The sequence below is a fragment of the Oncorhynchus mykiss genome, chromosome 3, assembly GCF_057628025.1.
Source record: "Oncorhynchus mykiss isolate SJ-2025 chromosome 3, ASM5762802v1, whole genome shotgun sequence".
NCBI lineage: Eukaryota > Metazoa > Chordata > Actinopteri > Salmoniformes > Salmonidae > Oncorhynchus > Oncorhynchus mykiss.
The window spans coordinates 51836407-51849358 of record NC_143024.1 but is presented as its reverse complement, the minus strand read 5'-3'; the positions used below and the strand labels follow the sequence as shown (position 1 = coordinate 51849358).

Sequence of the window (12952 nt, the reverse complement as noted above, 5' to 3'; positions counted from 1 at the left end):
GCATTTAGAATACAATGTTAAACATAATAGTCAATTCCAGCGAAGGTCCCCACTCCGGGTCCCAAGCAAGGATCCACAGTCCAGAGCCTCCGATGATCCACGGTGCTACAAGAGCGGACTCAGGGAAAAGAAGGGGGGCGGTGTCCAGAACCAGAGCCGCCACCGAGGTTAGATGCCCACCCAGACCCTCCCATATAGGTTTAGGTAGATTGAGTTAGGTAGATTTTACTTGTGGAATCGATCTCCAGAAATGTCTAAAGTTGTCTCACCTATCTACCTTAAAATGAGTGCACTAACTATAAGTAACTCTGGATAAGAGCATTTGCTAAATGACTCAAATGTCAAATGCACATATCACAACCCACCACTGGAGGGAGGAGGGATTCATGGCGACAGAGAGTGATGTGAGGAGATAAATAAATGGATAAATACAAAACTTGATTAGGATGTGCAGTAGATGAGATTAAGAGAGAGCAAGTGAGAGCCGAGAGGGCAATGTTTGATTTTGAAGAATTGTCAATAGATTACTGTATTTTTCCTGCAAATATGCAATATACTTCAGGGTATAATGTAAATGTCATGCCTTCTTTGAATCTGAGGCCTCTTTGCCCTGTGGGAAAATAGCAGACAGAAAATACATGAGGAAAAATAACAATCCAAAGAGACCAAGATATTCCCCAACGGCCTCCCACTGCTTTGAACACTAATGTTCAGCAGAATCTGGTATTTTTGCCACGTTGAATTATTTTGCCCTCGAACCAGATGGCAACAGATACTATACTCTGTAGCCTATTCTCTAAAGACTGCCTCTCTAGTAATGGTGGAAGGCCTAAATGAAGGCACCAAATTAAACAGCAAATACCCAATACAAGTCTAAAAGCCTCAAGACAGGCAACAGGACTTTCATAAACAAACACCGTTAAAATTAACTGTAATTAACACTCCCCTGAAATTATATTCAGAACATTAGAACAGTCCGTTACCAGAGGATAAATCCAAAATAATTGTGTTAAAATGTACATGTTTATCAGGCCACATCAGAATTAGAATACATATTCTGAAAGGGGCAACACTGTAGTTACATCAGAATGTAGAATCCCATGTAGCATGTTATTCAATGTGGAGTGTGACCATGAATTATGTAAAAGATGGGTTCAATCTTGTCCTTATGCTCCTCTGCCCAGTTTTTAAACTGAGAGCAGAACAGAGCATACTGTAGCTGTAGTACAGTACAGTACAGTTGGTGTTGGCACTTGTCCTAAAAATCTGGAGAGGCAGAAACCAACAGATGTCATACTAAATGAGACGGTGTGTCTGTTCAGTGGGCATTCCTTTGAAGCTAGCATATCTCAAAGCATTTTGGGGTACATCATTGAACTATCGATCTCTAGAGTACCGGATGTCTTAACGTATTGATATTGCAGGTTAGCTACTCCCTGCCCTTTGCAAAGATGATGATTTGACAGTGAATTAAGTCAATTTGTTGAAGAATTGTAAATGGATAGCTCACTGACATTTAGGAAACACCATCTGCCATATATCATGTTTTGGCTGGATTATGATTGAGAAATTAAAACATACACATATATACTTATTTTATGTTGGGATAGTTTATTCAATTAAAATTGTAAATGTCTTTGACAGTCGTTAGCTAAATCTGTTCACCTAAAACATGCTGGTTTGCAAATATTTGCCATGTAATTACTTTATTATGAAGATACCTTTCTTTGCTTCATTTCATTTCTTGTCATCTTCTGCATTCACCTAGTAAATCATTATAAGTGTATCTTTGTTTATAAACTACTGCCAGCCCATGCATGTTTTTGTTTTCAAAAAATTGGAGCATCTGCATGTGAGGAGAGTCTACTCAGTATTTTCCCAGGACCCCATGCTGTCACAGATGCCAAAGGTTACCCTAACCTTGGTACTCAGTAAAAATACAAAACCACTGCATCAATTGGCCACGTTATACTGTGGGCTAAATAATGCCCTGGTGGCTTACACCATTATGAAAAGGGCAACAGTTTTTTCCACCTATAATCATCTTGGAAAAGTGAGTCATCTTATATCGATGGTTAAACATGTAGATTCTTCTCTTTTAGCCATCCATGGGTGGAAATGAATAAACTGGGTCCTATTAGGCTGCATTAATGTAGAGGAGGCCAGATTGATCACATGTGCTCAAATGATTATTCAGCCTGCCGTTTCCAATGCCAAACAAACAGAAGGGGTAATACTGCCTCTTATAAGGAGAAGAAACTTCTGTGTTGACAAAATACATTTTTACACTCCTCGCAAAGAATTCAAACTTGACTTAAAAGTGTAGTAAGGCTGTCATTATCTAAATGTCTGTGGTGTATATTACAATAGAAATGTGTGTCAAACATGACAATTAGGCTACCTCAATTCATAGGTCTATATGTAGAGAAAGAGACATGGGCACGTTATAGGCTAGATGTCTGGCATCGATTTATGGGAAAATTACAAAATGATGAAAACAGATGGATGATTCTTACAGGAAATAGTTTTTATTTTATTGATCAAATTATTCATTTTTTTTGTGTACCATTAACTCTCAACAATTATACGTTTTCAATTTCAGCCGGTTTGATTTATGTTAGGTAGGCTATCCCCTTCTCTCAGACTGTTTGGAATAGAATATATTCTAGTAGACAGTGCCTTCAGAAAGTTTCTATACCCCCTGACTTATTCCACATTTTGTTGTGTTACAGCCTGAATTCAAAATTGATTTTACAAACAATTAAATTGACCCATCTACACACAATAACCCATAATGACAAAGTTAAAAAAAAATGCTAATATAAAATAAAATACAGAAATGTCTCATTTATACAGTTTTTACACCCCTGAATCAATACATATTAGAAACACCTTTGGCAGCAATTACAGCTGTGAGTCTTTCTTGGTAAGTCTCTAAGAGCTTTACACATATGGATTGTACAATATTTTCACATTATTATTTTCAACATTCTTCAAGCTCTGTCAAATTGGTTGTTGATCATTGCTTGATGGCCATTTTCAAGTTTTGCCATAGATTTTCAAGACGATTTATGTAAAAACTGTAACTAGGCCACTCAGAAACATTCAAGGACATCTTGGTGAGCAACTCCAATGTATATTTGAACTTGTGCTTTAGGTTATTGTCCTGGTAAAGGGTAAATTTGTCTCCCAGTGTCTGTTGGAAAGCAGACTGAACTAGGTTGTGCTTGTGCTTAGCTCTTTCCCTTTTCTTTTTATCCAAAAAAAACTCACCAGTCCTTGGTGATGACAAGCATACCAATAGCCTGATGCAGCCATCACCATGATTGAAATTATGAAGAGTGGTACTCAATAATGTGTTGTGAGAGATTTGCCCCAAACATAAGGCTTTGTATGCAGGACACAAAGTTATTTTTTTGCCACATTTTTTGCAGTTTTACTTTAGTGCCTTATTGCAAACAGGATGCATGTTTTGGAATATTTTGAAACTGTACAGGCATGCTTCCTTTTCACTTTATCATTTAGGTTAGTATTGTGGAGTAACTACAATGTTGTTGATCCATTCTCAGTTTTCTGCTAATCACAGCCATTAAACTCTGTAACCATTTTAATGTCACCATTGGCCTCATGGTGAAACCCCTGAGCGGTTTCCTTTCTCTCCGGCAACTGAGTTAGGAAGGAAGCCTGTGTCTTTGTGGTAACTGGGTGTATTGATATACCATCCAAAGTGTAATTAATAACTTCACCATGCTCAAAGGGATGTTCAATGTCTGCTTTTTATAGTTTTACCCATCTACCAATAGGTGCCCTTCTTATCGAGGCATTGGATAATCTATCTGGTCTTTGTGGTTGAATCTGTGTTTGAAATTCACTGCTCGACTGAGGGACCTTACAGATGATTGTATGTGTGGGTTACAGAGATGAGGTAGTCATTCAAAAATAATGTTAAACACTATTATTGCACGCAGAGTTAGTCCATTCAACTTATTATGCGACTTGTTAAGCACATCTATAGGTGCAGTGCGGCCATATTTGAATGCAGCAACAATTTTTTCTCAAAACCAGTAGACTGATGTAATGAGTCTAAATACAACATTTGGAGTGAATCTGGCATATTGTTCATATGGAGAAGAGCATTGCGGTTGGTTATGAGCATTTGCATTACATATGCAAAGAATGAGTTGTTAATAGTTTCCTTGTTCTTGAGATATCAATACCAAATTCAGTGTGGTTTATCTTAGGGACGTCCATGATATCAATGACAAGTTTTAATAAACCACCGTGGAGTAGATTTACAGTGGTTTAAATGGACATGTTAAATCTGATTTGACAATAACTCAGCAATCGTTTTACCAATACCTTAGCTCAAACTAAGTTAATACATGTGCAGTAGGCCTACATTCCAAATGTGGTGTAATTTGGTCCTATGGTTCATGAGAAGATTTTTGTAATTTTAGTACAGTATATTTTAGCATATTAGTGTTTGTGCTAATATGCAAATAGTGGTATAGTGTCGCCATCTTTGTATGCATCAACGTTATTATCTCAAACACTTTAGGGACTATTGTGATGAGGCCAAAGACGAAGTTAGGAGTGAATCTGAATTTCAGTCAATGAGAAGATTTATTTATTATTCAGATTTATTTATTTATTATTATTTAATTTTTTTAAATGTTCCAAGAGGGAAGAAAATCTATCCTGACAAACCTTATGGGTCCTTGAGGGAAATTTGTTCAGCACGAGAAAAGACCTACTGTGCTTACAGTGCATTCGGAAAGTATTCATACCTCTTGACTTTTTCCCCATTTTGTTGCAGCATTATTCTAAAATTCATTACATTGTTTTTCCCCTCATCAATCTACACACAATACCCCATAATGACAAAGCAAAAACCATTTTTAAAAATAAAATTGCATATGAAAAAAATAAAACACATTTACATAAGTATTCAGACCCTTTACTCAGTACATTGCTGAAGCAACTTTGGCAGCCTTGATTCTTCTTGCGTATGACACTACAAGCTTGGCACACCTGTATTTGTGGGGTTTCTATCATTCTTCTCTGCAGATTCTCTCAAGCTCTGTCAGGTTAGATGGGGAGCGTCGCTGCACAGCTATTATCAGAGCTCTGGCTGCGCCACTCAAGGACATTCAGAGACATGTCCCGAAGCCACTCCTGCATTGTCTTGGCTGTGTGCTTAGGGTCGTTATCCTGTTGGAAGGTGAACCTTCGCCCCAGTCTGAGGTCCTGAGCACTCTGAGGGTTTTCATCAAGGATCTCTCTGTACTTTGCGCCGTTCATCTTTCCCTCGATCCTAACTATTCTCCCAGTCCCTTCCGCTGAAAAACATCCCCACAGCATTATGATGCTGCCACCACCATGCCTCATCACAAGGATGATGCCAGGTTTCCTCCAGACGTGACGCTTGGCATTCAGATCAAAGAGTTCAATCTTTGTTTCATCAGACCAGAGAATCTTGTTTCTCATGGTCGGAGTCCTTTAGGTGCCTTTTTGCAAACTCCAAGCGGGCTGTCATGTGCCTTTTACTGAGGAGTGGCTTCCATCTGGCCACTCTACCATAAAGGCCCGATTGGTGGAGTGCTGCAGAGATTGTTATCCTTCTGGAAGGTTCTCCCATCTCCAAAGATGAACTCTAGAGCTCTGCCAGAGTGTCCATTGGGTTCTTGGTCACTTCCCTGGCCAAACTGAGCATTTGGGGAGAAGAGTCTTGATATTCTTCCTCAGATCTGTGCCTCGCCACAATTCTGTCTCGGAGCTCTACAGACAATTCCTTCGACCTCATGGCTTGGTTTTTGCTCTGACATGCACTGTCAATTGTGGGACCTTATATAGATAGGTGTGTGCCTTTCCAAATCATGTCCAATCAATTGAATTTACCACAGGTGGACTCCTATCAAGTTGTAGAAACATCTCAAGGATGATCAATGGAAACAAGATGCACCTGAGCTCAATTTTGAGTCTCATGGCAAAGGATCTGAATTATTATGTAAATAAGGTATTTCTGTTTTGTATATTGAATAAATCTGCAAAATTTTCAAAAAACCTGTTTTCACTTTGTCATTATGGGGTATTGTCTGAAAATGTATGAGGAAAAACATAATAATCAATTTTAGAATAAGGCTGTAATATGACAAAATGTGTAAAAAAGTAAAGGGGTCTGAATAGCACAGTACAACGTTTTAAGTCTCTAGGTCAAGTGTGGCTGTGCATATTATGGTTTAAGTCTACCAGCTCTCACAGTCTCACGTCAGAATTAAATGTTCATCCATGTTTTTCAAACGTCAAATTTCAACGTGTCTAAGGGTAAGTTTAACCTAACCCGAATTTTGAAGAATAGGGTTAAATTCAGACATTTACTCCAAATTATTATTAACTCTGAATATAAGATATTACTTTGTATTGGTGGATTTTAATTTGCAACCTTTGGAATCAGAGGCAGATGCTTACACCCATCATCCATCCCCGTCCACAACACTCTATCAAAATCAATACCTACTTGAAGGTAACAGTGCTTGCGGTTGCCCCTAGTGGCCAGTTTCTATATCATCTCCGGAGGTCCTCAGACATGGATGGACGTGGAAAACTGACTTGTAATCATGGATGACCTGGCTGGTTTAAGTGAGCTTCGAATATGAAGGTTTAAGTGAAATTCGCTGTGAACCCCTAGTTATAATAATCCTACATGTTTGTATACATTGACAATATAATGTAGGCCTAGTAAATAGAATAGGTAAATAGAGGTTAACATGTGACCTAAAAGACTTGGTTGAAACTCCATATGGGCAAAGTAACACTTGATATCAGGAAAGTCATATTACTCCGTTACAGTACAATAGGCCACATAACTTTCAACTGGCTACAGTATAGGTGAATGACTCTCCTGACTTGCCTTGGATACTCTTTGCCACACTAGTGAAATAAAATACCCTATTAAGAAGTACTAAACAGACGTTTGGGGGGGGGGGGGGGGGGGGGGGTTGTTGGACATGTTGGACATATAAGACAAGGGAGAATATGATTCGTGCCCCTTTAAGGATGTTGCGCCACTAAACTATGGCGACCAGGTGACATGAATGCTTCTGTGTATAGAACATCACTCTTCGATTTGCGCTGGTCGATAGCGTTTGTTGATTTGGCTCCACATGTGGATACTCCACTTCAATTGGACTGCACTCACTAATATTCAAACGTTTAGAAAAAAAAGAATCACTTTGAAGTTTCACAATTAAGATCCTGCTGATGAAGAGGAAACCCTAGTTTGAAATGCATGTTAGATGACTGGAACCACATTTTCAAATATGTCACACGTTGTTGTTGTTGTTGTTGTTTTACATTACATTTACACGATTACATTACTTTTCAATGTTTTTATCCTAAATATTAATATTTCACTACCCACATAAATGTTTTTTTTTCATTAAATTGGCCTACAATTACCATGTTGTTATAGGCTAATGCAAGCAATTTTAATATCATTCATGATTCATCCTGTAGAGCACCTATAGTGAGAGTTTGGTAACCTAGCACCTTTAAAACAGCCACATCTCACCTGCTGTATCACCTTTTATTAGTTGTTGGGCTCTTTTGAACCCTCGACACAAACTGAAATATAGGATGTATAACTTAGCCTAATGGTTTACTAATACTGAGATATAGCTTATGTTTGAAGATATCAACCAATATTTTCATGATTTTAAGAATGGGTTGTGATGAGTTTTCATCCCATTGCAGAAAAGGTTAGTGTTATGGTTATGTGAGACCAATTAGGATGTATTTCGTTATTGACCACACACGCACATCATTTTACAAGTCTAAGTATTCAATGTGGAGACTCGGAACACCGAATTATGTTGTGAGGAGGATTTACGTGCATTAACAACAAAGGGCGCAGTTCATGGCACGGGGGAAGTCCCTCTGCCTGCGCACGTCGGCCACTGAGATGTGAGACGGGTTTTGTGATAAATGGAGAGATATCAAAACACGCACTTAAAGAGCACAGCTTCACTGAGCGCTTTCACACTGCCGGGGCTCTCCGGGTAGAAAACCCCAGGGACAGCTCTCTTCTCTCGGTCTTTTGTGTTTCTGAGCTGGACCCGTACATGCGTTTTAGATAATGTTCAGCTATTATAGCCAACATCTATTTCTATGAAAATCCTAGTTATAAATAAGGGAACATTTCACACCACATGTTATGTTATTGATTATCAATGTATTTTAAGAAACATACAGTTTAACACTTAGTACTCCCAGAGGTGTTTCAATAATATGAATGATGAACAAAATGTCTAGGCCAACTTCAGATTGAGCAAACAGACATGTAAAGTCACTGAGATTTGTTGAATTTGATTGGAAGTAGAAGCCCCTATAAATTGATGGGGGAATGTTAGCCGATTTTCTGGCAATCACCTTTTATGCATGTATTTCCTTCACTAATAATAGATGCATTGTAATCGTAAACATTTACTCACTCATAGTTTATGACGAAATTACCATTACAAAAGTCAAATAATATGGAGTTTTTATTTGTTCTCCAAAACGTCGGAAACCAGTATTTGTTGCCTATCATTAAGGAAATTCTAGAATTTGTATAATCATTGGCATGTTATTTATTTGCAAATATTTCAAAGTGAATTACAATCTCAGAAAATGTGTGGACTGCAGCCTATTTTGAATTATTGTCACACGATTCACACCTGCAAAACACAATTAATGATATGATATAGCCTATGCATCATATAGCCTACATATAATTATCCCTAGAGAAAGTATGGGTAATTGTACTCGAATCATGGACCACCATTGTAGAAAGCTCATACAGCATCACTAGTCTGTTGCCAATGCTTTCCAAGGAATTGTAAATCCCAATAGTTGGAGCATATGTATTATATTATCATTGTTGTTGATGTTATTGTGATTTTAATTCTTACTTGTCAGCTCAAACAAATAGCAACACCAGGAGGAGCAAACCCAACCACTCCGTATTCACATTTCATAATCACGTTAATGAAATTATCGTTGAATTAATTAAACATGGGCCTACAGATCTCGCACGCTTTTCGCCGTAAGGCACCTTAGGCATTTTAATGACCTGTAATTCAATTAACCGCCTCCGTCGAAGCATTGATTTCTGGAGAAGCTGCTGAAAGTTGAATTCAGACAAGTCGAGCAGCCCATAATTGCCCAAGACACAGAGATGGGGGCTGGGCTGAGGTGGCGGTGTATAAATAGTGTGCTCTCAAAAACACAATCATAACAGCAGGAGTGATATCACGACGGAGCGCTCTACGAGCAGACTGCTAAGGTTATATAGGTAATTTTAAAGTGGATTTCGGTGCTCAGGACCACTGAGCGGCCATGGAAGAACTTACAGCGTTCGTCTCGAAATCTTTCGACCAGAAAACCAAGGAGAGCAGTAAGGAGAGTATCACGTACAGGGAAGTTTTGGAGAGTGGCTTGGCGCGGGCGAGGGAGCTAGGGAACTCCGAGACAAGTCTACAGGACATAACGGAAGGCAGCAACCACTTCCCAGTACATCTATTCAAGGAGCACATAGAGCTAGAGAAAGAAAAACTCAAGGAGTTTAACGTTTCAAGGGCCACAGAAGGTACGTTTTTATCCACCCGCTCGAGCTGTAGCGTGAATGGCTGAGATGCATCGCATTCTTACACGGACCAAGCCCTTGGTTTTAACAATAACATACATCGATTGTAAACGTATTGTGGCCAAAACATTGACACGCTCAAAACTGTAACGAAAACATTTCGATTACTGCAGTTATTGTTGAAGGTATCTCGTAAACACAGGTCGTAGTAATTTGTAGATTCTTTGAAACACTTTTCTCTATAATAGCCTATTTTGAATGTAATCTATATAATATCAATATTATCTCACTGCTGTCGATAATTGTAGCATATTAAATAGCAAATCGTATCGATGAATAATCACGTATTGATGGCGATGAGATTCATGATAAGCCTCAGCAATGTTTCCACTGCACAATGAATAGGAGTGATACTTTCCCTTCTGCCAGTCAGGATCCAGTAGCCTAATAATTTACATTTTAATCTCTCGTTCAATGGACCAGACATTTTTATTTTGACTGTTCACCTATATGAAGTGCTTCTTGCTTTCATTTACATGACATAACACATATAGACCTACAAATAACTTCATACACAAAATTGTCCCGTGAACCTCGAAGTTGGATGCATGCTCTTGCACTGTAATAGGCCTATCAGTGTTTGGATGTAAGTTCTCCACTACCTTTTTGTATAGCACACAATTGGTCCGTCTATAGTTCCGTCTATAATGATGAAAAAAAATGTTACAGGCAAAATATGATGATGATATTAATGATATACCAAGACATTAGACCCGGTAATAATCAATAACTATCTGAACGTAACTGTCTTTTAAGTAAAAACGATTAACTTGTGAAATCTTGTGAAATATTCAGATTTATAGACTTTTATACACACTAAGTTATTTATCAGGTTTATAAGTTTAACTGCCATGGAAATGGTTTGTTGTATGATAGATAGGACTATGATATCATATAAAACATTTCACGACAATTAGGCTAATAGGTTACAAACTCGAGGAATGACTTTTTTTCAATCTAGAAGAAAAAAATATATATAATCATTAAAAAAATACAATTCACAACTTACTGTAAAACAATGACCACTATAATTTTCCAAAATAATAATCACATTAAAAATAATAGCATATAATGGTTGGTGTTGGGTATAGCCATGCTCAGTTTTAGATAGTGAATATTGTTGCGTTTTCGGCAGGGCATTCCTGCCAATAAAGGTGCCATGTGCAGTCTGTTAAATGCCACTGAGGAAATTATAATTAGACCTGAACGTTACATGCTTTTATGATCGAGGATATCATGTGTGTGAATCATGTTCAATATAATATAGCCTGCATTTTGGTAATTTATTTCTAAATACATTTGCAAATTGTATTTGGACCAATAGAGATCGAGCTTCTGAAAAATGTTATCTTCTCTTTCTCTGGCTGGCTACCATAACACTATATATCCCACCAAGTAAATATACGCTACACACGGAGCCTGCGTGTGTGTGTGTGCGTGCGTGTGTGTGTGTCTGTGTGTGTGTGCGTGTGTGTGTGTGTGTGTGTGTGTGTGTGCGTGCGTGTGAGAGAGAGTAGTTGCAGGTGCAGGTGTAAGCGTTTGTTATGTTTAATCTAGAGGTGTACTGTATTTTAAAACGTGTGTTCACGCAGGGATATATGAGTGTAAAGAGAAGAAGGAAGACGTAAAGTCTGAGGACGAGGACGCACAGAGCAAACTGAAGCAGCGGCGGAGCAGGACAAACTTTACTCTGGAACAGCTCAACGAGCTGGAGCGCCTGTTCGACGAGACTCACTACCCCGACGCCTTCATGCGGGAAGAGCTGAGCCAGAGGCTGGGACTGTCAGAAGCAAGAGTGCAGGTAACACCCGGTCTCCATCAACTGAAAGTGAAAACCATAAATATAAACCTGCAGGGATAAAGGTATACGCTTTTGGACAAAACCCTAGAAAGGTCTGTCCCTACTTTTCATCAACGTTTTGTACAAAAAAACGTGGGCAAAAAAGATTGCGCATTTGAGCGGAAAGCATAAAGGATTGTTGTAGGCCTCGTTTCACAGAGCCTTCGTAGCGTTAAGATCATTTTCAGAACATTCTGCCCTTCTTAGAAGCTTTTTTGCCCTTCCATGTCATTTGGTTCACAGAAGATCTTCGCTTAACACATAATCAATATGTTTAGGCTATCCGTCTGACTGTGAATGCCGCTAACTTCTGAGCAAAGTTAACTACAAATGGCCTGCCAAATTATTTGCAATTGTTACAATTTGATAACAAAATGCTTCAAATGAAAATCGAGATGACTGCATTAAAAGTTAGGCTACATGGGCCTATATAGGCTAGGACTATTCACATTTGGTGTTATTTATTTATTCAGGAGAAGAAAAAAAACATCGAGAGTCAACACAACAACCAAATATAATATGAAACAAAACAGCAATCAATACAATGTAAATTCAAAAATACAGCACAACACAAAAAGTAAGAAAAACAGTTACATTCATTCCTAAACTACTAGGTCCTCAATCAACACATTAAATTGCCCGAGCGGCACCAGAACATCCAATTGTAATGGGTTTTCTAAATTGTTCCAGCGGTGAGTTGCATTAAATCTAAAAGCAGGTGTATCTTATTTGATCGAGACCGGAGAAACCTCAAGAGTTAACCAACCATGTGAACGGGTTTGGTAACATGTTTTTTATACTTCAACAACGAAGTTAGTTAAGTCAGAAACTTGTGTAGTAGAGCTTTGTAAACAAAAAAAGATTAGTTGAGTGGTCTACGCGACTTTAATGAGGACCAGCCAACCTTTTGATACAGGATGCAGTGATGATTATTTTAATACTGGCACTTGTGATAAAACGAAGGATGCTATGCTAGACGGCATCCAAAGGTTTAAGAGTAGCCTAGTGGCGGCTTCATTCTGGTAAATGGTGTTACCATAGTCAAGAAGAACTGGAAGGAAAGTTGAGTGTACAATTTACTTCCTGTTGTTTAAGGAACACGAAATCTATTTAATGTTCAGTCAATTTTGTGTTAACATTTGGCGACTGGGCTACAGGTTGTAATTCTTTCCTCAATGTGTTTCACGATGTGTAATAACATGTGCGCAATGATGTACCCAATCTTGTGATTTACTACATTATTATTGGGTAAGCATAATAAGCCGCCTCAATAGCCTGTTTACATCCATAGGTGGTAGGTAATACAGTAACTCTCTATGAGCTGACCCGTCATCAATAATTATAAAGTTAAGGTAAACTGATGCGAGAACAGCGATACTTCTTTCGATCCTATCAGTATCTACACATGGTCTAACGACGCATTTAGCTAA

At 38.4% G+C, this 12952-nt stretch overlaps 1 protein-coding gene across 6 annotated transcripts in view; it reads left to right on the top strand.

Moving 5' to 3' along the window:
- The window catches only part of LOC110519967 (short stature homeobox protein), a 124421-nt gene that overhangs the window by 97803 nt on the left and 13666 nt on the right, over window positions 1–12952 (top strand). For 3 of the 6 annotated variants that reach the window (XM_090229518.1, XM_090229517.1, XM_090229519.1), the window contains one exon: window positions 11275–11483. In XM_090229518.1, coding sequence (XP_090085644.1) covers window positions 11275–11483 — 209 coding nt within the window. Of the gene's footprint in view, window positions 1–9254; window positions 9626–11274; window positions 11484–12952 lie in introns of those variants that run through there. The other 3 variants (XM_021596890.3, XM_090229515.1, XM_090229516.1) reach the window with 2 other exon arrangements.